The sequence below is a fragment of the Microcebus murinus genome, chromosome 7, assembly GCF_040939455.1.
Source record: "Microcebus murinus isolate Inina chromosome 7, M.murinus_Inina_mat1.0, whole genome shotgun sequence".
In the NCBI taxonomy this organism is placed as follows: domain Eukaryota; kingdom Metazoa; phylum Chordata; class Mammalia; order Primates; family Cheirogaleidae; genus Microcebus; species Microcebus murinus.
In genome coordinates, this window is record NC_134110.1 from 21,059,753 (window position 1) to 21,086,302 (window position 26,550).

Here is a 26,550-nt window from a genome sequence, read left to right on the forward strand (position 1 = left end):
CCCTTGTCAAATATGAATTTTGCAAATATTTTCTGCCATTCGGTGGGTTGCCTTTTCACTCTGTTGATTGTGTACTTTGACATATGGAAAGTTTTAATTTTGATGTATTCTAATTTATCTCTTTGTCTCTTTCCTTAGCTTTTGGTGTTATCTAAGAAGTCATTGCCAAATCCAATGTTATAAAACTTTTCCTTAAGAGTTTTATATTAATAGTTTTAGCCTTACATTTAGGTCTTTGGTCCATTTTGAGTTAATTTTTGTTTATGATGTAAGGAAGGAGCCCAACTTCTCACTCTTTTGTATGTTGATATGCAATTTTCCCAACACCATATGTTGAAAAGACTGTCCTTTCCCCATTGAATGGTCTTGGCACCCTTGTAGAGAAATAATTTGACCATATGGGAGGGTTTATTTCTATGCTTGCTATTCTATTCCATTGGCCTATGTTTTACATTCTTTTTTTAAAAGATATTTTTTAGGCAGAGCATGGTGGCTCACACCTGCAATTGTTGTACTATTGGATGCTGAGTCAGGAGGATTGCTTAAGCCCAGGAGTTTGAGACTGCATTGAGTTATGATTGTGCAACTGTGCTCCAGCCTGGATGACAGAGCAAGATCCCTTCTCTAAAATATATATATATATATATATATATATATATATATATATATTTAGTTTTTACATTTCAAAATGAGCATTCTTTTTTTTTTTTTTTTTTTTTTTGAGACAGTCTCACTCTGTTGCTCTGTTGCCCAGGCTAGAGTGCCATGGCATCAGCCTATCTCACAGCAACCTCAAACTCTTGGGCTCCAGCAATCTTTCTGCCTCAGCCTCCCGAGAAGCTGGAACTACAGGTATGCACCACCATGCCCAGCTAATTTTTCTATATATTTTTAGTTGTTTGGCTAATTTCTTTCTATTTCTAGTAGAGACGGGGTCTCGTTCTCGTTTTTGCTCATGCTGGTCTAGAACTGAGTTCAAACAATCCACCTACCTCAGCCTCCCAGAGTGCTAGGATTACAGGCAAGAGCCACTACCCCAGGCCAAAATTAGCACTCCTAATATGGCTTGTAGGAATAAAAGCAGTGAGGAAGACTGTGAATCACACTATGCTGACCAGAATTTCCTAAGAACTTTGGTGCCACAGCCCAAGTGTCTAGGGTAGGTATCAGCAAATTTTCTCCTAATGGGCCAGTGAGTGTTTCTATGTGAATAAGGAAAATAAAGATTTATTTTAAGGCATTGGTTTACATGTGGTGGAGTCTGGCAAGTCCAAAATCTGCAGAGTAGGCTGGCAGTCTGGAGAGCCAGGGAAGAATTGCAGTGTTAAGTCTGAAGCCAGTCTAGAGGCAGAATCCCCTCTTCCCCAGGGTACTTCAGTCTGTTTTCCCTTAACGCTTTCAAATGATAGGATGAGGTCCACCCAGATTATATAGGGTAAGCTACTTTACTCAAAGTGTACTAAATTAAATGTTAATGTACCCTAAAAAGCATCTTCACAGCAACATCCAAGCTGGTGTTTAGGCAAATATCTGAGCAGTACTGACACATAAAATTAAATGTTACAAGCCTGGGAAATAGCAAGATATTGTCTCTACAAAAAAATCTAAAAATTAGGCCGGGCATGGTGGCTCACGCCTGTAATCCTAGCACTCTGGGAGGCCGAGGCAGGCGGATTGCTCAAGGTCAGGAGTTCAAAAAACCAGCCTGAGTGAGACCCCGTCTCTACCATAAAAATAGAAAGAAATTAATTGGCCAACTAATATATATAATATCAAAATCAGCCGGGCATGGTGGCTCGTGCCTGTAGTCCCAGCTACTCGGGAGGCTGAGGCGGGAGGATCGCTTGAGCCCAGGAGTTTGAGGTTGCTGTGAGCTAGGCTGACACCACGGCACTCACTCTAGCCTGGGCAAGAAAGCGAGACTCTGTCTCAAAAAAAAAAAAAAAAAAATCTAAAAATTAGCTGGCTGTGGTGGCTTAGGCCTATAGTCCCAGGCACTTGGGAGACTGAGGCAGGAGGATTTCTGAGCCCAGAAATTTGAGGTTGCAGTGAGCTATGATGATGCCACTGCAATGTAGCCCAGGCAATAGAATGAGTCACTGCCTTAAAAAAAAAAAAAAAAAAATTACAAATTCACCTATTGACCTATTGTCAACATGGCTCCCAAATAGAGACTTTAACAAGGTCATACTCCTGCGTAACATGACACAACTACCTTGCATACAGCTAAAAATGCACTAACTCTTTCCCCAGAAGAGGATGCAGAGTCCTTAGGTGATAATTACTAGTCGTTGTTATTCTGTAACTTAAATACTGTAATGTAAATCTAACAATACCTAAATACTATGATATAAAGTCAATATATCTTATATATTAAATGGAGGATAAGAGAAGAAAGAAATGACATTTTATACATACACAAACCTATTCACAAAAAAAATAAGGATGAAATACTTATGACAATTAAAGTCTTGATTTCTGTAACTGGCCACATGGTGACAGCTGGTATTCATAGTTACCTTTCTGTACTACACATTACATATTTCCATTACCCTCAGCAAGCACCTCAGTGGATTGTGATTATTTACCTGGTAGGTTGACCCAAACCTTCATTCCTGAGGATCTGGGCCATCCATGTCCTGTCTGAATTGGGTGGTGGTTGTAGCTTTCCCTTCACTTAAATCACAGGGCTTGGTAGGACTAAAAGCCACCTTAAGGGATCTCCTGCATTTCATATATATTCTTTACTTCCTTTGTGGAGTAGTAGTCCAATTTCCCCTTAGTAATGAGGATTAATTATACCAGCAAACACATTAACTCCCTTCTTTGCCTATTGATTCCAAGGCTTGAGTGGTTGAATGTCAGTCTTAACTTCCAGTTCAGTGGAATCACTGTTGTATCTACTGGTGGAAATATTCCTGCTGTTGGAACTAAGATCTCTATGGCAGCAGAACATAAAATCATGGAGACAGGAAACAAAAACTTTGCTAGTGGGTCAACTAGGGGTAATAGTGGGTGGTACCCCTCCATATCCATCTCTTGGTTTCTAGACTTGTAAATCTGTATATGGGAGAAACATCATCTTATACTGGACACCGATTCAGAGTATACACAGCCTCCTGGAGAAACTTTCCCAGCCCGGCAATAACCCTATATAGCCATATAGCTGGTGCTGTTACTGAATCTTAAAATGGGTATTCCATAATTTTTTTTTTTTTTTTTTTGAGACAGAGTCTCACTTTGTTGTCCAGTCTAGAGTGAGTGCCATGGCATCAGCCTAGCTCACAACAACCTCAAACTCCTGGACTCAAGTGATCCTACTGCCTCAGCCTCCCGAGTAGCTGGGACTACAGGCATGCGCCACCATGCCCGGCTAATTGTTTCTATATATATTAGTTGGCCAATTAATTTCTTTATAGTAGAGACAGGGTCTCACTCTTGCTCAGGCTGGTTTCAAACTCCTGACCTCGAGCAATCCGCCCGCCTAGGCCTCCCAGAGTGCTAGGATTATAGGCGTGAGCCACTGTGCCCAGCCTATTCCATAATTTTATCAAGTCATCTGCCTCAGAATGGTAAGGAAACATGGTAATACCAGTGAATTCCATGAGCATGAGCCCATTGCTGTTCTTCCCTTGATACTAAGTAAGTTCCTTGGTCAGAAACAATGCTGTATGGAATGCTATAATGGTGGATAAGGCATTTTGTAAGTTCATGGATGGAAATTTTGGCAGATCATTGCATGCAGAGGAGGCAAATATGTAACCAGAGTAAAGGTCTATTCCAATATGAACAAAATGCTTCCCTTTCAACGATGGAGGTAGTTTAGTGTAATCAACCTGCCACCATGTAGCTGACAGATCCAACTCAGGGAATAGTGCTGTATCAGGGACTCAATTTTGGGGTCTGCTACTGGCGGATTGGGCACTCATAGGTGGCTGTAGCCTGATGGGCCTTGGTAAATAGAAGTCCATGTTAACCTCCATCCCTGCAACCATGGTCACCTTTTTCATTAGCCTCTTGAGACAATAACAGGGGTAGCTTGGAAGATCCTGACTGATATCCACATGACAGGTCATCCTGTTCACTTGGTTATTAAAATCCTTCTGTGATGAGTTCTCCCTTTGAGTGGGCATTCACATGGGACATAAATATCTTCATTTTTTTTAAAGGTGTCTCCATATATCTCTTTCCTATGCCTCTTATCACCAATTTCCAATCACGTTCCTTGCAAGTCCCTGGCCATCCAGCCAATGATTAGGCAAGCCCATGAATTGGTATATAATTGCATGTCTGATCATTTCTCCTTCCAAGAAAAATAAACAACCAAGTACACTGTTCTAAACTCTAACCACTGGGATAATTTCTCTTTACTACTGTCCTTCATGGAGGTCCCTAGAAAGGGTCTGAAGTGAGGGTCATGTCCACTTCTAAGTGATGCCTGCATATCATGAAGAACATGAGGCCAGGACCAAGTCTCCTCTTCTGTTGTCTGATTGAAGGGAACTCCCCAGGAGCCTACAGGTACAGGCTGGAGAGAGAATGCAGTGTAGCACTCTAGTCCTCAACCCCTGGGCTGTGTACTAGTACTGGTCTGTGGCCTATTAGGAACCAGGCCCCACAGCAGGAGGTGAGCAGTGGGTGAGTGAGTAAAGCTTAATTTTTATTTACAGCTGTTTCCCATCACTCATATCACCACATAAACTCCATCTCCTGTCAGATTAGCAGCAGCATTAGATTCTCATAGGAGTGTGACCCTACTGTAAACTGCTCATGTGAGAGTTCTAGGTTGTGTGCTCCTTATGAAAATCTAATGATCAGAGGTCGAGTTGAGGTGGTGATGCTAGCACTGGGGAGTGATTGAAAATATAGATTATCATTAGCCGAGAGGTTTGACTGAACAATAAATGTAATGCACTTGAATCATCTCAAAACCATCTCCCTCCCCCCTCCAGTCCATGGAAAAATTGTCTTCCATGAAACTGGTCCCTGGTGCCAAAAAGGCTGGGGACCACTGGTGTAGCAGGAGTGGGGACCATGGGCATTTGAGCCACTTCTTCATGTTACTTAGCCATGTCTTCAGGGCTTGTTCTGGCCCAATTTTGTATATATCACCTCTATTTAATGATGGAGCGCTGCTGTGCATGCCTAACGTTATGGCTCTGTGGGTCAGATAACACCCAGTTCATGATGGGCAGCTTAGGTCACATGGTTACTAGGTACCATGGTTAAGCTCTTCGTCTCTACTAATGTCTAGTAGCAGGCCAAAAGCTATTTCTCAAAAGAGTAGTTACCTATAGGAGATGAAGATCTTTGTTCTAAAATCCTAAGAGCCTGAGCTATGATTTATCTATATGGGCCTGCAAAAAGTTCCAAAACATTACTATCTGTCACTGATACTTCAAGCACCATTGTATCTATTGGATTACATGACCCAAGAGACAGAATTTTGCAAAGCAACCTGGGCCTGTAACAGAGCCTTTTCTAATTCTGGGATCCACTCAAAACTAGCAGATTTTCAGGTTATCACTGCAGCACTTGAACTGGAAATTGAATTCATTTTTCCCCCTGCTTTGTCCAGTGAAATTAGGAACAACCAGGAAACCTTGTATTTATTAGTTTGACAAAAATGTTCAAAGGTATCATATACTTGTTCACCCAGAACCTTGCCCCTTGTAAGTATTTTATTTGGAATATACAATGGTAATATTTTGTATATTTCAATAGTCACATCATAATATGGACTCTCTATCCATATTGTCTTGACTAATGGAGATAATTAATGCCTTTAAATATAGTAAGATTAGAGAACCAATTCCAGAAACCCCAACACTAATTCAGAAAATACATTCTTAATATTTTATCCCTGTAGAACCACTCCTAATACCAAAATCTGTTAGTCATGGTTCTTCAGAGAAACAAAGATAATTATCAAGTGAATATATTAGGTCTCAGTGTCTCTTCTCTTCTCTCTCCCTCTCTTTCTCTGAATTGACTCATATGATTCTGAAGGCTAGAAAGTCCAAAAATCTGCAATCTTCAGGGTGAGCAGAGACCCAGGGAAGAGTTAATGTCCCAGCTCTCTACCCACAGCAATCTGGAGACAGAATTTCATCTTCTATATCTTTGACCTTCTTTGTCTTACAACTCTCAATTGAATGGAAGAGGTCCACCCACATTAAGGAGGGTAATCTGCTTTATTCAAAGTCTACTTATTTAAATGTCATTCCTATCTAAAAACATACCATCATAGCAACATGACGTTTGGTGTTTGACCAAATATCTGGGTACCATGGCCTACCCAAGTTGATACATAAAATTAACATTACAGTCAGATTGCAAATATTGTGGCTTTGTGAGCCATATGGTTTATGTTACAACTACTTAACTGTGCAGTTGTAGTCATAGACAATATGTAAACAAACAGAAATGGCTGTGTTCCAAGAACACTGTATTTATAGACACTGAAATTTGAACTTCATGTAATTTTCACATGTCACAAGATTTTTGACTACCCAGCACCCAACACCCACCAGGTAAAAAATATATAGGCATGATGGCCTATATATGGCCATGATGGTACACTTGTAATCCCAGCTACTCAGGAGGCTGTGGTGGGAGGATCACTTAAGATTGTAGTAAGCTATGATTGGGCCTGTGAATAGCCAGTGCATTCCAGCCTGAGCAACATAGCAAGACCCTGTCTCTAAAAAAGGATATACAGGCAGCAGTTGGGATTTGGAATAGTTTGGTGACTGTCAAGGGATCTCTTGCCCAAAATGTGGGAGCAGTGAGAATATGTGCAAGGGCCATATGAAGAGGTTTTTATTTTGTTGCATGTGTTTCAACTTGCACATTTTCAAGAACAGGTACTTTCTTTTCCTGTTTAGCTTCTTCCTGAACCTGTCTTGGGATTTTCCAAAAAGTGTGCTATTAGGACAGTCTTCTTCCTGCTTCCCCCCAAATTGGGGGTGAGGAGTTACAGCAAGGATTTCTCTTTCCTGGTCAGGCTGTGCCTTGCTTTTTTTCTTGTGGGACAGATTATGCATGTAGGGAAAAGTCTGGAACCTGTCAGCTGTTCTTCTAACCCAGTGCTTTGAACAAAGCCTGTTGAGACCATTCTCAAATTCCAGTGCTCAGTGTGCATGTGCTGTTTTGTGCTTTCATTTATCTTTCTGCTTTGGCTTTAGGTTCATATATTTGCATTTATATAAACTCTTTGTGAAATAAAAATTATAATGAAATAAGGCAGCGTAGGGTAGTGGTTTTTTCTTTTTCTTCTTCTTTCTTTTTTTTTTTTTAGGCAAGCATAAAACTGAAGTTTATTAAGGAGAGAAATTTAAGATTACAGGGCAAGGCTGGGCATGGTGGCTCATGCCTGTAATCCTAGCACTCTGGGAGGCTGAGGTGGGCAGATTGTTTGAGCTCAGGAGTTTGAGACCAGCCTGAGCAAGAGCGAGACCCCATCTCTACTAAAAATAGAAAGAAATTAATTGGCCAACTAAAAATATATATATATAAAAAAATTAGCTGGGCATGGTGGCACATACCTGTAGTCCCAGCTACCTGGGAGGCTGAGGCAGGAGGATTGCTTGAGCCCAGGAGTTTGAGGTTGCTGTGAGCGAGGCTGACGCCACGGCACTCTAGCCCAGGCAAGAGTGAGACTCTGTCTCAAAAAAAAAAAAAAAAGAGTACAGGGCAAGATCAAGATATAGGTTTATAGAGCATGATACGTATGTCACAGATGATGACTGGGCTCCTTACACAGCAAAGGGACAGCAAAAGGAAGGGGCAAAAAGAGGGGTTGGCTATGGTCTGCATCTCATTTTATAGTGCCTGGATAGGGACCTCCCCCATGGTTCAGAGGTCACCATGGAACAACTTTGATTGGATACTTTAGAGTCACATGACCTGACCCTTAGGTACACACGTGAGTTCTAGGTCACTTTCTGGACTTTATGGTACCCATTCTGCTTGGCCTGTGGGCTAGAGAGTCCTCTATATTCTTTTGCAGCTGGTGTACCAAGTTCTGATTGGCAGATTCATAAGGTATTCCCTCATCCCCAGGTATGGAGAATTAGGGTGGAGCAGACCAGACTGGGGGCAACAACACCCACTTGCATCCCCAGGAGACCCAGAATCTCTCACTATCTACCTAACATTCCCCACTCTGTATTCTAGAGGCCCAAATAATTGGGTAGGGACATTGACTCATCTGGCTACTTTGTGCTGAGTAGGGGGTGATGATCCCTATTAGGGTGGCTTCTTGTAGGTTTTCTGGGTCTCTAGGGGACTTTGGTATATGTTTTTTATAGATTATTGTAGTTGTAGGTGTGAGGAGGGAGGTAGATGCCAGGGCTGGCAGAGAATGTAAAACTATTTGTAGCTTGATGGCCTCTAGATGGGATGAAATAAATTTAGTTAGAAAATGTATAAGGATCAGTTCCAATATGAGAATTCCTAGGATGTGAAGTGATGTGGTGAATGAGGGACTTACTAAGAACGTACACTAGGGCCTAGAGGTCTTGCCTCATGTCTGGAGATTGGAAGTAGACTCTAGGATGGCATCAATGTTGTCCTGAACTGTCCTGACTGGTTAACAGAAAAGCAGCAGTGTTCTTTTAGGAACAAGAAGGTGCCCCCTTCTGCTGGGGTTACAATATCGAGGGCCTACCTTTTATGTAAGGTGACCCCTGACAGCAAATCTAACTGTTCCTGTAAGAGGGAAAATGTATGGCTAGTTTTCACCAGGGCTTGTATGTGCTACCTCCACAGCCAAAGACTGCTGCAGGCCCAGGGATGTGCCTCCTGTTACTACTCCAGCAGTGGTTACTGTTCTTATAGAGGCAAAAAGTGGCAGTTTGGTTTGCCAGGGAAAAAAGTGTCTTGCCCATGGATAAACAGTGCTACTTATCTGAACAAGCCACAGCAGGAGGAGTCCCCTTAAGCAGGCATTGGTGATTCTCTAAGGGAGTACACAAATATTTGCCTCTGATATTGGAGTCCTTTTGTCCATGGGGGCCAGATGAGTTTCATTTTTGTCTTTTCATGGCTTCATCCAAGAATAGGGGATCCCAGTAGGTATGCTTGGGACCTTAATAGCAGTTGGGGTAACAAGTAAGACTGGATAAGGACTTTCTACACCAGGGTTAGCTGGCATGTGGGGGACCCATCTTTCTACTTGTTTGATGAGCACTAAGTTCCCTGGCTGACAGAGAGGACTAGGGAAATAAGGGTCTCTAGGCAGTAGCTTGTGTTCTTAAAATGTCTGTAAGAACCAAGCTATTTGAAGGGCACGTTGGTATCCAGCTGTTTCCTGTGAAGCCAAGGCAGGACTGTTGTCACTCTGTAAGGACCTGGGGAGGCCAAAACAAGATCTGATGTCCTTCAGAAGTCTTCAAGAAACTTCAGTGGCCTTTTCAGTCCTGCAAGGAAAAGGTTTAGCTCAATGAGTAAAAGTGTCAATAAACACTAATAAGGACTTGAATCCTCTATAGGGAGGCATTTCAGTGAAATCTATCTGCCAATCCTCACTGAGGTATGTCCCCTTTCATTGTGTTGGCTATGCAAGTTTTGCCCTCAAAGGCCCTCAAGGATTATTGGTTTGGAAGATAGTACAGAGTGAGGTAATTTGTAAGAGTCCCATGAGGCTAGGTTCCTCCTGAGCTTAGAAAGAAATCCACACTTACAGTTTAGACTGTAAGTCACATCCTAGCAAGTTGCAGGACAAGATCACTTCCTCACATAAACAAAGCAAAGGGTGAGTAAAGAATTGTTTGGTAGGTACCCTGCAGGTGGCAGGTAGGCCAGCCTATTTTCTTTTGATTTTGGGACTGCCTGAGACTCAAGCTCAGAAGTTCTGTTACAGAAAACAGAATTAGTGGCAGCCACCATGTTGTCCAGGGAGGTGGTAGGGTCCTGGATAAGCTTCTGGAGATTTTTCCTAATATCTGGTGGTGCTTGGGTCAAGAATTTGTCTTCACGGCCAGGTGTGATGGCTCATGCCTGTAATCCTAGCACTCTGTGAGGCCTAGGCAGGTGGATCACTCAACGTCAGGAGTTAGAAACCAGCCTGAGCAAGAGCAAGACCCCATCTCTATTAAAAGTAGAAAGAAATTAATTGGCCAACTAAAAATATATATATAAAAAAGTTTAGCCGGGCATAGTGGTGCATGCCTGTAGTCCCAGCTACTCGGGAGGTTGAGGTAGGAGGATCCCTTGAACCCAGGAGGAGTTTGAGATTGCTGTGAGCTAGGCCGATGCCATGGTACTCTAGCCTAGGCAATACAGTGAGATTCTGTCTCAAAAAAAAAAAAAAAAAAGAATTTGTCTTCTAACATCACCCATCCCTCATAGAAGTTAAGACTGAGAATGGTATGTTTCTCTATTGCCTCCCCCAGGCAATCCAAGAAGGCTATGGGGTTTTCCTCAGGCCCCTGTATGGTGGTGACTTTGGAATAGTTGACTGCCTTTTTCCTTGTGGCCTTGAGGCCAGCCCTGACACATACTAGAAAATATTAGCTCTTCCACCTCTCTTCTGAGGATTTATTATCCCACCCTGGGTCAGTTATGGGCACCACTGTTTTGTCCACTGGATATCTAGGATCTGAAAGATATAATCTGTCTAGCAAACTTTTGTGCCTCCATTAACACTCTGGATTTCTCAAAATCATTTTAAGTCTGGCTTAGATTACGTTGACATCTTTCCAAGCCAAGTCATAGGCTAGACACAAATGTTTTAATGTCTCTACATGCTTATCAGGGTGATTGATGCAACTTCCCAGATCCTGCTTTATTTGTTTTAACTCTACTAAAGGGCCTATGGACCAGGGTTGGTCTGAACCCCTCTGCTGTTTCCTCCAAGGGCAACAGTGGAGTAACATTTCCTCCTGCTGGAGGTAGAGATGGCACCACCTTCCCTTTGTAGGGCCCCCTTCAGGCCTCCCTGCAAATGGGGGCAGCTCAAAACAAGTGAGAACCTGAGGAGGATCTCTCAATACCATAGTCTTACTTGGCTCTGTATGCTCCTTGCACCACTAAGGATTCTCCCCTAAATAAAAGAAAGCTTATACACACAGTATTTCAGCTCATTCTCCCTCCCTCTTGTAAAAGAGGTCCAATTGTAACATGGTAGGAGACTTAGAGTCCCATGTGGTGACCACTGTTCTCCACTGTCCAGCTTGCACTGTGGTGGTTGTGCAGAATAAGATTAAGTGTTAGAGTGTCTGGATCAAACTTGTGCCAGTTTGGGATAATGGGCCTCAAAGGGATATTACGAGGGAAAGTAAAGGGAGAGGGAAATAAAAAAAGGAGAGACTTTGCCAGCAGGGGTCAGTTAGAGCTGGGTTTCCTCAAGTAACAAGCCAGACCACGTGGCCAAGGATCAAGCAGGGGGAAAGGGAGTAACTGAGGTCAGAGCTGGTTTTCCCCATGTAAAAACCTGGACCACATGGCTGATGGGCAAAGGAGAAAAGGGAGAGGCTAGACCTACTGGGGTCTGTTACAGCTGAGCATCCCGGGTAACAGCTGGAGCCACACAGCTAAAATATAGGTCCAGATGTCTCTTTTCTGATTCATGGGAATATGGGCTATGCATGACCCCTTCAACCTAGGAGCTTCTCATTGTTAAGCACCAGAACAAGGATATCTGTGGGTGAAACAACTGAGTTTGTTTGTAAAAGCAATAGTGCTTAAGTGGTCAGCCACAATAAGGAAGGCACTTCATGGGACAGAGTGAAAAGAAGCTTGAAGGTGAAGGAGAAAGGCCTGATAAAAACAGGGGTGTAGGTATTTAACTGTGCCCCACATAGGAGAGACATAGTAGGGATAGATGCAGGAGAGATGACACTTAGTCCCATCTTGCTTATTGCCATGCATACAGGTTCACTCCAAGCGACTGAGCCAGGCACTAGATGGCTTAGTGCAGATAAAACCAGGGGAGGAAAAACTGTTTTAGCTTTAACACAGGAAGGGGCTGCAATACTTCATCAGATTGAAAAGAAAAGTGCATTCTCAAAACCAATGCAAAGCCCGGAAATACAAAAGTGATAGTGCAAAGCCCTCTTCCCCAAATAGGAACAAAATGAAAGACTTCTCCCCTACCATGAGGGATGCATCCCCAAACTCCTTATTACACAGCTGGGTTTAGCCAAGAATTCAACCATGCAGTGAAATGGTGAGGGTGGAAAAGCAAAAGTGAGTACCAGCACCCCCTCCAGTGCTGGTTTCAAGGCAGGAAGAATCAAAGCAGGAATGTTATGGAGAAAGGCAAGCTGGCTTGACTACACAGAAACATTCATTCAACTTGCGGAAATGGTGAGGGTGGAAAAGTAGAAGCAAGGGTAGGAAGAACCAAAGTGAGAGTGTAACCATGGAGAAAGGCTTACCTAGGTAGAAACATGTGAGTCACACAAATGGCAGGGGTGGAAAAGCAAGAGCATAGGGCAGGAAGATGCAGAGCAAGCCTTGCCTAGAGATAAACATCCGAGTCACAGAAATGGCCAGGGTGGAAAAGGGAAAGCAAGGGCAGGAAAACTCAAAGTGAGAGTGTAACCATGGAGAAAGGTGAGCTGGCTTGCTAAGAGAGAAACGTCTGAGTCATGGCACCAAATATGTCAGGGTTTAGTCTGAAAATGTTGGTTCTTGGTGCACCCATGGCCAAAGAATGATCAGACATGCCAAAGACAGGCAAACATGAAAATCAGATTTATTGAGGAGAGAAAGATAGGATTAAAGATCAGGAACAAGATACAGGTTTACAGAGTGTGATATACCATGAATGACAACTAGACCCCATTGTGACAGCAAAGGGAAAGCAAGAGGAAGGGCCAACAAGAGGACTGTGTGATTTTTCTTTACCTTTAAGGGCCTCAGTTTCCTAAAAGTAAAATAGATAGAAATGAGAACTAAGTCATGTGGTTTTTAAATTAATTAATGTTGAAGTACCTATAAAAGTACCTGGTGCATAGTAAGCTGGATATATATTTGTACAATAACCAAATTAAAAAACTGCTCACATAAAACACAGATTTCAACCATCTAGTCTTTCTAGTTGTGTTACCTTGAATTTTCGCTTCTGAATTTTTAATTTTGTCATAAAAAGGACTTTTATTCCCTCTAAAGCATTATTTCCAATATTGTTGCCTACAATCCACAAATTTTTAGGGTGTAAAACTATTTTACCTGTACTTTAAATTATTTGCATATTTTTAAATAATGTGTATGCCTTTTATATTTATATTAGTTATAATATATTAGAATACAATTTTCAAAAATACTAGTTTAGTGGATAAAATTATTTCATTTTAATATTAGTAGAAGGCTTTTAAATTAAGGCAAATATTATATTTAAAAGATTCTGTTATAAAAGTATTCCTAATGTCAGAGAAGATGGACTGGGGATTATGTGGTGGTAACATAAACAAATTTCATGATATTTTGTATTTAAAACTTTACATGATTTAATATTTTGTTTTCTAATATGGTTGTATTTATTTTAAAGTATCTTTTCACACCCTCGCAAAATCATTTTATCCAAATAGCAGTATATCTTATTTTCATGCCTGGCTGGATTTTTATATTTGTTGCAAAGTAAGGAAATACAAAGAAATTTATATGGATCAAAATATATCAATCTACCACTCACTTTTCTAGTAGAATTTCTTAGTGTTGTATCAGTGTTTCACAATGTAACCTAGAACTCAAAATGGAAACCTGCCTTTGAATCTAAACAAAACAAACTTTCTCTTTGCTTCTCCCTTAACTCAAACTTTTCCCTAGGATTGATTAAAATAACTTAGAAAATTTCAAGTTTATATATTTGAAGTTATCACTTTATTTGGATTATTTCAAAAAGCAAGAAAATTCAAAATAATTCTATGAGGATTTATGCAAATATTGCCTAAGTAGCAGAATTTTGGGGGAGCAGAAATGGGCATGTTTAAAACCTGAAGACTTTGTGCTGAGAATCTAACCATTTTTTTTTTTTTTTTGGCTTCTTGGTATCTTATAGTGTTTGCCTGTCTCACAATTTTACTGATAATAGGCTGGGATTTGATAGTGGCTGGGGGTAGACCAATTGCTGTGGGGAGGGAACTTGTTTTTCTTTCTTTACCAGCCAAAGGAATACTATGGCCAGGGTGGGGAGTCCTACTTGTTGTGTAGATTTAGGGAGGCAAGCCCAAAATTAGGAAGGACCACCCAGGTGGAGAGAAGAGTCCCAGATGCTATGTAGGGAGATCACAGGGAACAGTTATTAATACTTCATAATGCCTGAACATCCTTGCACTTTTTTTCGCCTTGACATTTTATTTTCCTTATTGATTTCTGTGAGGTTTTGATGTAATTCGTCTATATTCATTATCTAAGTATATTGCAAATGTATCTTCCTGTATCTTTTTTTTAAACCTTGTTTTTGTGTCCTTTTGCCAGACTGTTTGTTTAGTTGCTATAGTTCATGAATTCAATTGCCAGAGAATTTAAAATTACAGAGATTATTCAGTGGGATGTCTGTCTCTACCCTTGTCTCCCCAGCATTCTTTTCCTTTGAAATAGGACATTTTTGTATCGTTCTTTGATCCCGTTTGTTTTTATTTTTCCTCTACTAATAATTTTTAATTTTAGAACAGTTTTATATTTATAGAATGATTTCAAAGATATATGGAGAGTTCCCATATACCTCATACCTGTTTCTCCTATTGTCAATACCATACATTGGTATGGTATATTTGTTACATGAATTTACCCATATTGGTACATTTTTATTAACAGAAGTTCATATTTTATTCACACATCCACAGTTTCCCTACAATGTCCTTTCTCTGTCCCAGGATCTCATCTAGGATATCACACTACATTTAATAGTCAAATGTCTCAAGGTTCTTCTTTGTTTTTGATGACCTTGACAGTTTTAGGGATTACTGGTCAGATGTTTGTAGAATGCCCCTCAATTAAGATTTTAAAAAATTGTATGAAGGAAGAAGATAGCAGACTAAATAAATAAATATTTTTAAAAACTGATTTATAATTCACATACTATATAATTTACCCTTTGAAATTACACACGTCAGTACTTTTTAGTATATTCACAATGTTTTCCAACTACCCCTATTATCTAATTTCAGAATGTTTTCATCATCCTAGAAAGAAGCCTCATAACAATTAACAATCACTCCTCATGCACTCCTTCCCTATCCCCTGACAATCTGTTTTCTGTCTCTATGGATTTACCTGTTCTGGACATTTCAGATAAACTGTAGGTCATATAGTAACTATATGGTTAACATTTTTTAGGCATTGCTACTTTTCCAAGTGGCTGAGTTACTTTACTTTCTTAGCAATGTATGAGGATTCCACTTTGTCTATCTCCTTCACTATACTTGTTATTGTCTTTTTAATTATAGCCCTAGGTGGCTTCTCATTGTGCTTTTCATTTGTATTTCCCTAATGACTAGTGATAGTGTCTTTTCATGTGCTAATTGTTCATTTGCATACTGAGTTTTTTTTTTTTTGAGAACAGTCTATTTAAATCCTTTGCCCATTTTTATTTTTTTGTTGTTTTATTGTTGAATTGTAAGACTTCCTTACACATTCTGGGTATTACATTCTTTCTTTTTTTTTTTTTTTTTTTGAGACAGAGTCTCGCTTTGTTGCCCAGGCTAGAGTGAGTGCCGTGGCGTCAGCCTAGCTCACAGCAACCTCAAACTCCTGGGCTTGAGTGATCCTTCTGCCTCAGCCTCCCGGGTAGCTGGGACTACAGGCATGCGCCACCATGCCCGGCTAATTTTTTTATATATATATCAGTTGGCCAAATTAATTTCTTTCTATTTATAGTAGAGACGGGGTCTCGCTCTTGCTCAGGCTGGTTTTGAACTCCTGACCTTGAGCAATCCGCCCGCCTCGGCCTCCCAAGAGCTAGGATTACAGGCGTGAGCCACAGCGCCCGGCCTGGGTATTACATTCTTATCAGCTTTATGATTTATAAATATTTTCCCCATTCTGCTGGTTGTCTTTTCACTTTCTTAATAATGCCCTTTGAAGCAAAAACTTTTATGTAACTGTGATGAAATCCAATTTATTTATTATTTTTGGTTACTTGTGTTTTAGGTGTCATAGATGAGAAACCATTGCCTAATCCAGGGTCATACAGATTTACAGATATATTTTATTCAAGTTATTTTTATTTTAATCTCTTAAATTTAGGCATTGGTCCACTTTGAGGTCATTTCTGTACATGGTGTGATTCAGGGTTTCTGATCAGTTTTTGCTGATTATGCAATGTCTGTTCTATAGAGAATAGTTTTTTTTTTTTTTTTCCCTCCCTCCCTCACTATATAGAGAATAGTTTTACTACAGATTTAGTGTCCTTTAAGCTTAAGTGTTCAGCTTGGGGGCATGTGTAGACTTTGGAAAAAAGTAGAATGATTGGGATACACATCAGGGAATATCATATTCATGGCCGAGTTTGCTGGCAGTCTCCTTTTCTGTATCTTCACTCCCCAATTGTAGGATATGCTGAATTAGGCCTATGAATTACCAAAATGTCCTTGTTAAGGAGATGAATGAGCCAAATAGCAGTTGTTTTTTGATACTCTGTAAGGCCCAGGAAGCCCATTATGCTGCCTCTGGAATTGAAAGCCAACTTTTTAATGCCACAGAACAAATAGAAGATTATGTGGAGGGCAATCAGAGTTTGAAAAGAGAACAGACCAAACGGGTAGAAGATGGGTCCGAGAAACTAGAAAATCAGTGATATGAGAGTTAAGAATTAAGGCTGGGCAAGGTGGCTCATGCCTATAATCCTAGCACTCTGGGAGGCCGAGGCGGGAAGATCATTCAAGGTCAGGAGTTTGAAACCAGCCAGAGCAAGAGTGAGACCCTGTATCTATAAAGAAAAAATTAGTCGGGCATGGTGGCACATGCCTATAGTCCCAGCTACTTGGGAGGCTGAGGCAGGAGGATCGCTTGAGCCCAGGAGTTTGAGGTTGCCGTGAGCTAGACTGATGCCATGACACTCTAGCCTGGGTAAAAAGTGAGACTCTGTCTCAAAAAAAAAAAAAATAAATAAATAGAATTTTAATAATATATATATTTTAATTGTAAAGGTGGGCTGGGCGTGGTGGCTCATGCCTGTAATCCTAGCACTCTGGGAGGCTGAGGTGGGTGGGTGGATCTTTTGAGCTCAGGAGTTCAAGACCAGCTTGAGCAAGAGTGAGACCCCGTTTCTACTAAAAAAATAGAAAGAAATTAGCTGGACAACTAAAAATATAGAAAAAAATTAGCCAGGCATAGTGGCACATGATTGTAGTCCAGCTACTTGGGTGGCTGAGGCAGTAGGATTGCTTGAGCCCAGAAGTTTGAGGTTGCTATGAACTAGGCTGACACCATGGCACTCTAGCCTGGACATCAGAGTGAGACTCTGTCTCAAAAAAAAAATTGTGGCCGGGCGCGGTGGCTCACGCCTGTAATCCTAGCACTCTGGGAGGCCGAGGCGGGTGGATTGCTCAAGGTCAGGAGTTCAAAACCAGCCTGAGCGAGACCCCGTCTCTACCATAAAAATAGAAAGAAATTAATTGGCCAACTAATATATATATATATAAAAATCAGCCGGGCATGGTGGTGAATGCCTGTAGTCCCAGCTACTCGGGAGGCTGAGGCAGGAGGATCGCTTGAGCCCAGGAGTTTGAGGTTGCTGTGAGCTAGGCTGATGCCACGGCACTCACTCTAGCCTAGGCAACAAAGGGAGACTCTGTCTCAAAAAAAAAAAAAAAAAAAAAATTGTGAAGGTAATTCTTTATCATTGCAAAAAAGTGGAAAGTACTACAAAAAGTAAAAAACAAAATCTTTAATTGTGACAGCCAAGAGAAGCCTAAGGAAACATGATAATGATGTGACATGTAATGTGTGGTATCTACAATTGAAAAGGATTTCAGTAAAAAACTGAGGAAATATAGTAATAAGATATGAACATTAGTTAACAACTACAATAAAAAATATATACACTATTCCCACTCTTAGAGGAAGTATCCCTGTAACATTTGGCACAACTCCAAGAGCCAAAACTTCTATAGTGTTTTTAGTCTATACTAGGACCTGTTCTAAATATATATATATTAACTCATTGAATTGTCAAACTATTGTATAAAATAAGTATAATACCCTTTCATTGTAAAGATTAGGAAAATAATGCACAGAAAGTTAAATAACTTGTCCATGATAGCATTGCAGTCAACATTCAAAGCTAGCATTTTAATCAAAAGAGCCTGAGCCCATATAATCAGAAATGAAAAGAAAAAAGAAAAAAAGAGCCTGAGTACAAAGGAATGTTTTTTTTTTTGTTTTTTTTTTTAATTTTTTTTAATTTTTTTTTTGAGACAGAGTCTCACTTTGTTGCCCACGCTAGAGTGAGTGCCGTGGCATCAGCCTCGCTCACAGCAACCTCAAACTGCTGGGCTCAAGTGATCCTCCTGCCTCCCAAAGGAATGGTTTTTATCATTAGACTATAATGGTATATTCTTTCATAATTTTTTTTTTTTTTTTTGAGACAGAGTCTCACTTTGCTGTCCAGGCTAGAGTGAGTGCCGTGGCGTCAGCCTAGCTCACAGCAACCTCAAACTGCCCGGCTAATTTTTTATATATATATCAGTTGGCCAATTAATTTCTTTCTATTTATAGTAGAGATGGGGTCTCGCTCTTGCTCAGGCTGGTTTTGAACTCCTGACCTTGAGCAATCCGCCCGCCTCGGCCTCCCAAGAGCTAGGATTACAGGCGTGAGCCACAGCGCCCGGCCATCTTTCATAATTTTTTCAATGTGCAAATAAACATATGTACATAATACATCTTCATATAATTTTACATTATATTTTGCTGGTCACTCTCATGATGAGTCAGCTTCTTTACTTTATACAAATATGTAACCAAGAACTATTAGAAATTGCAACTTTTTATAGATCAAAAACTATTAAATATTGATAATTTTATTTGGCTCCATCTAATAGGTCATTCTATCAGCCATCTCGTGTTTTATTACTTATATATACATTAATCTATTTAGCCTGTTTTTTGTGAGGCATATTATCTTAGTTACCAAGATTTTATTATGATAAAAGTCTGCATTGATAAGCCTGTGCTCACTTGTTTTAATATAGTATTATTTGAGGAGGGAATTTAACTCTTTAGTCCACCTCCGCTCCCCTCCCCACACTTCTTTGATAATGGATAATTGAAAAATGGCAAAGGTATATAAAAAACATGCAAATGAAGCTTTAAGATTATTTCCTTAGCTTCCTATCCTCAGAATTATATTTTTCCAACCTACACAAATGTCTTAAGTTTTAGATTTACCAATGCCTTTGTTACATCTGCAGGCAGGATATTATTAGCTTAAAAATCATGTGTTTACTTGTCCATTAGTATTGTATGAAAGTGCCTATTTCCTCCCACTCTAGCTATTGGTAAAATTTTTACGACTCTACTGGTAAAAATTTAAATGTATCCAAATTTAATAGACAATTTAGATTTTAGGTAGGGATCTAACTTTATATATTTATTTTAGAGTAATTGAATTGCCAATTTTCCTAATTGGATATACATTCTTTGCTTTTATTTCAAAGTATTAAGGGGGTACAAATGTTTTACAATACATGAATTGTTTTTGTAATGTTAGAGTCCTGACTATAGGTATACCTGTCACCCAAATAGTTTTCATATTACTCATTAGGTTGATTTATTCTGCTGCCCTGCCCTCTCCTCCCTCCTGTTCAACTTCCACTGAAGTTTTACTTCTCGCTGTGCAGATGTGTGCTCTTTGGTTAGTTCCAATTTAATAGTGAACATATGGTATTTGTTTTTCCATTCTTGAGATACTTCACTTAGGATAATGGTCTCCAGTTTTATCCAGATTGTTGTAAAATCCATTGGTTCATCTTTTTTATGGCTGAGTAGTACTCTATCATGCATATACCACATTTTATTAACCCACTCATGAACTGATGGGCACTTGGGTTGATTCTGCATCTTTGCAATTGTGAATTGTGCTATAATAAACATTTGAGTGTAGGTGTCTTTTCAGTGAAAAGTATTCTTTTCCTTTGAGTAGATACCCAAAAGTGGGATTACTGGATCCAGTGGTAGGTCTACTTTTAGTTCATTGTGGAACCTCCATACTGGTTTCCATAGAGGTTGTGATAATTTGCAGTCCCACCAACAGTATATAAGTATTTCTTTCTGTATGTATCCACGCCAGCATCTGCTGTTCTTGGACATTTTAATAAAAGCCATTCTAAATAGGGTAAGGTGCTATCTCACTGTGGTTTTAATTTGCATTTTCCCTGAGTAACTTCCTGGAGGGCTTAATTATATTATGGTCTTTTGGAAGAATAATTTTCACAATTTGCCACCCAAAAAGATAGAAAGTAGAAAATGGGAAAACAAATCCCACCAAATTTCAACAATGTATCATCTTCTTAGAATTAGGGATAATTTCTTCTGGAAGGGTTTCAAGTATTTGCATATTTGCATTGATTGTGGTTTCGATCAAATTAAACTTTCACAATCCAGCTTTTCCATATCGCATTTAGGAAGACCAAAGCTGATTGTAAATCAGGATTGCTTGGCCAGTGACACCTGCAAAAATTTCTTGGGGAACTATTAATAAGAAATATTTTCTAAACATTTTACATATATTTAAAAACAGATAGACCCGTACATTGACCCCCCAGTTGCTGGTGGTTTCTGGAGTCTCTCACTCTAGTGCCAGTGCTTTGGGTGCTAGAGGTCCAGTAGACCCCTACCGCCAGGTCATTCCGGTCAGACTGGACGCTGGGCCCCCTGCACTGCGGCAAACGATTGCGCATGCGCGGCCATAGGTGAGGCCTGGCGCACATGCGTGGTGGGGCAAGTGCTAAGTCTGCCTTTGCCGCGGTGAGTCCTACGCAGAGCTGGGTTGCCGCAGGAGATGCCTGACGCCTCACCCTGAGGATCGGTCAGTGACGCGATGGAGCGAGCAAGGTCAGCTGTTTGGTGGCTTTTCTGAAGAGATAATCTGGGGAGTGCTCATTTTTGTTCAGCAGATATTCCAGGTTTTCAGGTTTTAGAGTATTGTGAGAAGGAATTCAGGGCCCTAAAGTCCTTTGTTCCGGACAACTGACAGGGTTTGGAGACTTGGGGACGCTGCCATCCCTACCCTGTGGTATTCTGTCTTCCTTGCGTCACGTCCCCCAATCTGTCCCATCCTATTGCAGCAGGTTCTTTTGCGGGTGGATCTTTGCCCTTCAAATCAAGGTGACTGCGGCCAGGAGGGGTCTTAGGCGTGATGGCGGCAGTGGGGTGACCGCTGCGCGGTGGGACGAAGGTATATCGGGTGACCACGGGGCCTGGGGACTTGTTCTGGTGACCTCGGTGAGGAGGCTGTGGTAGCGGTCTGGAGGAGTACGTGGGCGTGATGGCGTGACTGTGGTCAGGGGTTTCCCTAGTGGTGACCTCGGCGGGAAGCGGGGTAGTTGGTGTGGCGGTAGAGATGGTGGGGCCTGTGGAGTGTCCGAGAGGGCAGCGGAATGATAGCTGAGGTGGGGAGGGCTCAGGGGAGAGGCAGTGCTGCAGTCGACAGCCTTTAATTTAGAGAAAAGTGAGAACGTTAAATTTTCTGACCTGCGGTGGGCGTCCAGTTTACATTTTTGTGGTGATTGTGCTTTTTTTTTTTTTTAAGCTGTCCAATATCTACATTGAATTAATGTAAATATTTGGTTTCTTTGTATTTTCTATGCCTTTATGATTTCTCACTATGGTATAAGATAGGGAAATGATGTGCAGGTGTTGAATTTATGGATCTCCTGACTGACATGCGAAGTGATGGTGGAGAGGCCTTTTGTTTTCCATTGTTTTCCCCTGAGTTGGGAATCGGGCGTTTGAAGGCTATCTGGGTTTAGTACAGGGGTCCATTCCGCGTCACAGCCATTGTGCGGCACCCCAAAGATGGCCGCCACTGCAGCAGCAAAGGTCTGCGCAAGCGTGGCAGTATGGGGGTGTTCGCCCCCTCCCCACAAAGCTGCAGGTGGGGAGGGGGCTCTGTGTTGGTCTGCCAAGCTTCTGCAGTGTTAGAATTTGAGCCACGCCCTCTCCAAGGTGCGGTAGTGAAGAGACGAGGCTGGGTAGAGCGGGTTGTTGCCCCCCTCCCCAAAGTGCCAGGGTCGGGAAGGGTACTGGGTGCGCAGCTGCAGCAGGGTGACAGCAGCCTCCGGCCCTGGTAGGGTGGCCAGCGGGGAGGGGGGGGGGTTATGCAGTCTCTGCCTGGAAGAGATGGCAGCCATCCCTTCACCTGGCTGCTACAGCAGCTGCTCCTTTCCGGATGTGGCGCTGTGGAGGGGGGCAGGGTAGTAGGGAAGGAGATGGGTTGGCGCAGGCTTTGCGGAGCCGGCTTGGCAGCTGCCCGCTCCCCATATTTCCACAGTGGAGGATAGGAGCGGAATGAGACAGCCGCCAGAGATTTGTACAGCCCCTGCTTTTGGGGATGGCAGCTGCGCTGCGCTTTTCAGTTCTGCAGTGGACTGGAGTGGTGGGGGTGTGGAGTTGAACAAATGCGCAGCCACCTCAGGACCTGCTGTATTGTTTCAGGCAGCCTCCATCACTGGTAGAGAGTTTAAATTTGTTTTCTGATTCTCTAGAAAATCCTACATTTTTGTTTTTCTAGATTCCTCCTTGGTTGTTTTGTGCATAATCTAATTCTCCATTTTTAGAATGGACTCAGTAACCTGTTATTTAAGTCTTCTTCCTGTTGCCTTTCTTTCTCACTTTGTAGATTTGATCAATTAACATTTACGTCACCATTGAGAGCCAGTTATCCTTCTTAATCTTAGGATATTCCATTCAGGTCCACACCATAGATACTTTACTTAAACAAGGGGTGAGGGGATCAGGTTACCATCCTGCCATGGTGAAGGGATGTGTGAAACACTGGACCTTGCTGGACTTTCAGGAGCTGAAAGCAGTAATTTGCATTTGTCTAATAAAGAGAAGAAAAGATAATCAAAATGTGGGGAGAATCCTATTGGGCTGGGGTCGGAGCTACTACTTTTAGTTGAATTTTTAAGTTAATGCTTGTGATCATTTATAAAGTTGTAGCTATTATGAAAACTTGGTGAGAAAGGATAGTGAGTGAAGTAGTTGAATTTCTGTATTACAGTACTTTTTTTCCTAAGCATTTTACGTTAAGGATTTTGTTTCCCTTTGCAGGATTTTAATGTTTGCCTTTTTATTTTTACATTTTTCCCTTGTAACCATTATGTCTGGTTGTGCTGAGTTGTAATTAATGAAAAGGTAAATTTAAGAAGCTTTAAAAACTTTGTTCTGGAATTGTCTCTTTCTGTGTAGTTTTAAAAATGAAGGGAGTCTGGGATTTAGTGTGATGTTTATCACTTACCCATTTTCATCCCTGCTTGTATGAAGATACTGCTTCAAATATATTTTGGTTTAATTTCTGATTATTTGGCTATTTGCAAGCTGATCATTTATCCTGGTCCGCCATTTTGTGGATTTTCACTCAGGCTCAGGATTCCAATATGGCCGATCCCTTTGGAAACGCCTCATGAAGTTTCAGGGTCTCTGTTCTACCCTGTGAACTGGCTCAGTATTAGGGCTTTTTGAAAATGGGGAGTGTAAGCTTTTCCTATGACTTAAAGCAAGGAAGGAAGGACTTTTCTGTTGTTCCCTTAGGGTGGTATCTGGTTTGAGTGTATTCACATAATTTATTTTGCATTATCTTGATTGCCCTATTCTGACAACTGCTTCATCGCTGAAATATTTCCCGCACTTATGATTATTTTGCATCTTTATTTCTTTCTTATTCTCTTCCTTTTACTAATGAGTAATTTTTTAAAGTGTTCCAACAAATCTCACTTTTAAGATGTTAAAGCTTTCTAAGTAAATTAATTTCTTATATTTGTCACTGCACTCTGTTCATGTAGCTATTTGGAAGAATCCTTGAAGTAAGCATGTTATGAGTGCTGCTCTTTACACAACTTGAGATGGTGAGGTTTTTAAAAATCTTCTTTGCTCCCTATAGGACTATCATTGGTCCTATCTCTCTCCTCTACTTTGTGGCCCAGAGCCTGAAAGTGAATGAAAGTTGTTACTGGTTAAGGTAGTTGACTGACATACTCCATCATGCCTGGCTAATTTTTTTTAGGAGGCAAGGTCAGGGTCTCACTATATTGCTCAGGCTGGGCTCGAACTCCTGGCTTTGAGCAGTCCTCCTACCTTGGCCTACTCCCAAAATGCTAGGATTACCGGCATGAGCCATTGCACCCATTCAGAATTCTATTTTTGGTGATTCTTCCCAGGTTTTATTTAGGAGGCACTAATTTTTCTTACGTTTTGGGGAGTGTAGACTGGCAGTATTTTATGTTAACTTTGTTTTTTTTTAAATTTAATTCCTAACATATTAGTTGAATTTTTATTAAGTTGGTTTTTGATGTAAAGCATATTACTTTATAGAAAGTGAGGCAGTTAGGAATAAAACTGTAGTATTCCATTGTTTTCTGCTTTTAGTATATTCTGAGGTTATTATATCTTTTCATAAAAGTGATATTAGAGCAAAAAATTAATGTTGTATACATATTAACTAAATTTTTCCCCTTAAATGCTTAATTTCCTGAAATGTTGGTCTCTGGGTAAGGAATGCAGCTAGTAAGATTATAAATAAGTGTGGGTATGTGAATGTATCAAGAACATTTGGGAAACTTCAATATTTTGATGAAAAGGCTCATAGATGTTTTTTATATGTAGTTTAAAAACAAGTACATTCAGAAAATTGAACTAATAATTTTTTATGATGACTGTTTTCTTTACTCTGACCTTTCGTCCTGAGCTGCTGCTGCTGAAGGAGTAAAGGAACTGAGGATTTTTTTGGTAGTGTTTGCAATTATGCAATATTAGATTAATTATGATCTTGATAGCTCCTTTTATTATATTAAATTATTATTATATTATCAACTATATTTATGTTTTTACCATTATGTTGTAGCACGAATCAGTACTTCATTTCTTTTTATGTCTGAATGACTTTTCTTTGTGTGGATATACCATACTACAACTTATTTTATATATTCATCAGTTAATAGACATTTGAGTTATTTCTACTTTTTGGGAATTATGAATAATGTTTTTAGGGACATGTACAAGTTTATGTATTTTAATATCACTCCATCTGGGAGTGGAGTTGCTGTGTCATGTGTTAAATTTTTAGGAAGTGCTAGAAGCTATACCATTTTACATTTCCACTAGCAATTTGTCCACATCCTCCCCAACTTCTGTGGTGTCAGGTAGTATCTTGCTGTGGTTTTGATTTGTATTTCTCTAATGACTAATGATATTGAGCATCTTTTCATGTGCTGTCTGGCCATTTGTATGTTTGGAGAACTGGGTATTCCTTTACCCATTTTAAAAATAGGTATTGTCTGGCCAGGTGTGGTGGCTCATGCCTATAATCCTAGCACTCTGGAAGGCCGAGGTGGGCAGATTGCTCAAGGTCAGGAGTTCGAAACCAGCCTGAGCAAGAGAGAGACCCCATCTCTACTGTAAATAGAAAGATATTAATTGGCCAACTAATATATATAGAAAAAATTAGCCGGACATGATGGTGCATGCCTATAGTCCCAGCTACTTGGGAGGCTGAGACAGTAGGATTGCTTGAGACCAGGAGTTTGAGGTTGCTGTGAGCTAGGCTGACAACATGGCACTCACTCTAGCCTGGGCAACAAGCGAGACTCTGTCTCAAAAAAAAAAATAGGTATTGTCTTTTTATTGTTAAATTATAAGAGTTCTTTACATATTTTAAATACAAGACTTTAAAATAAACTTATTGAGGTATGATTTACATACAAAAAGCTGTATATACTTAATGTTACAAATTGTATTAGAAGTATAGACCTTTGCAACCATTATAGTAAGTGACATAAACTTATCACCTCCGAAAGTTTCTTTCTTCTTCCTCTTTTTGTAGTTACTTTGTTTTGGGCCAGGCGTGGTGGCTCACACCTGTAATCCTATCACTCTAGGAGGCCTAGGCGGGTGGGATTGCTCGGGGTCAGGATTAAAAACCAGCCTGAGCAAGAGCAAGACCCCATCTCTACTATAAATAGAAAGAAATTAATCGGCCAACTAAAGTATACAGAAGAAATTAGCCGGGCATGGTGGTGCATGCCTGTAGTCTCAGCTACTCAGGAGGCTGAGGCAGAAGGATTGCTTGAGCCCAGGAGTTTGAGGTTGCTGTGAGCTAGGCTGACACCATGGCACTCACTCTAGCCTGGGCAACAAAGTGAGACTGTGTTTCAAAAAAAAAAAGACTATATGGTTTGCAAATATTTTCTCCTATTCTGCTAGTTGTCTTTACTTCCTTAGTGTCTTTTGGAGCAAAGACTTTTGTTTTTACTTTTGATGAGATCCAGCTTATCAATTTATTTCTTACACTACTTATACTTTAGGTGTTGTATTTAAGAGACCATTGCCTTATCAAAGGTCACAAAAACAATAACAATGTATAAAATTTTATCATTAATAAAT

General features: G+C 40.6%; 1 protein-coding gene across 3 annotated transcripts in view; it reads left to right on the forward strand.

Moving 5' to 3' along the window:
- Positions 1 to 26,550, forward strand: part of SNURF (SNRPN upstream open reading frame) — a 141,391-nt gene that overhangs the window by 106,626 nt on the left and 8,215 nt on the right. For 2 of the 3 annotated variants that reach the window (XM_076004832.1, XM_012760012.2), the window contains exon 1: positions 20,849 to 21,003. The exons of the other annotated variant lie outside the window; for it this stretch is intronic. In XM_076004832.1, coding sequence (XP_075860947.1) covers positions 20,990 to 21,003 — 14 coding nt within the window. In that variant the 5' untranslated portion in view covers positions 20,849 to 20,989. Of the gene's footprint in view, positions 1 to 20,848; positions 21,004 to 26,550 lie in introns of those variants that run through there. 3 annotated transcript variants of the gene reach the window in all.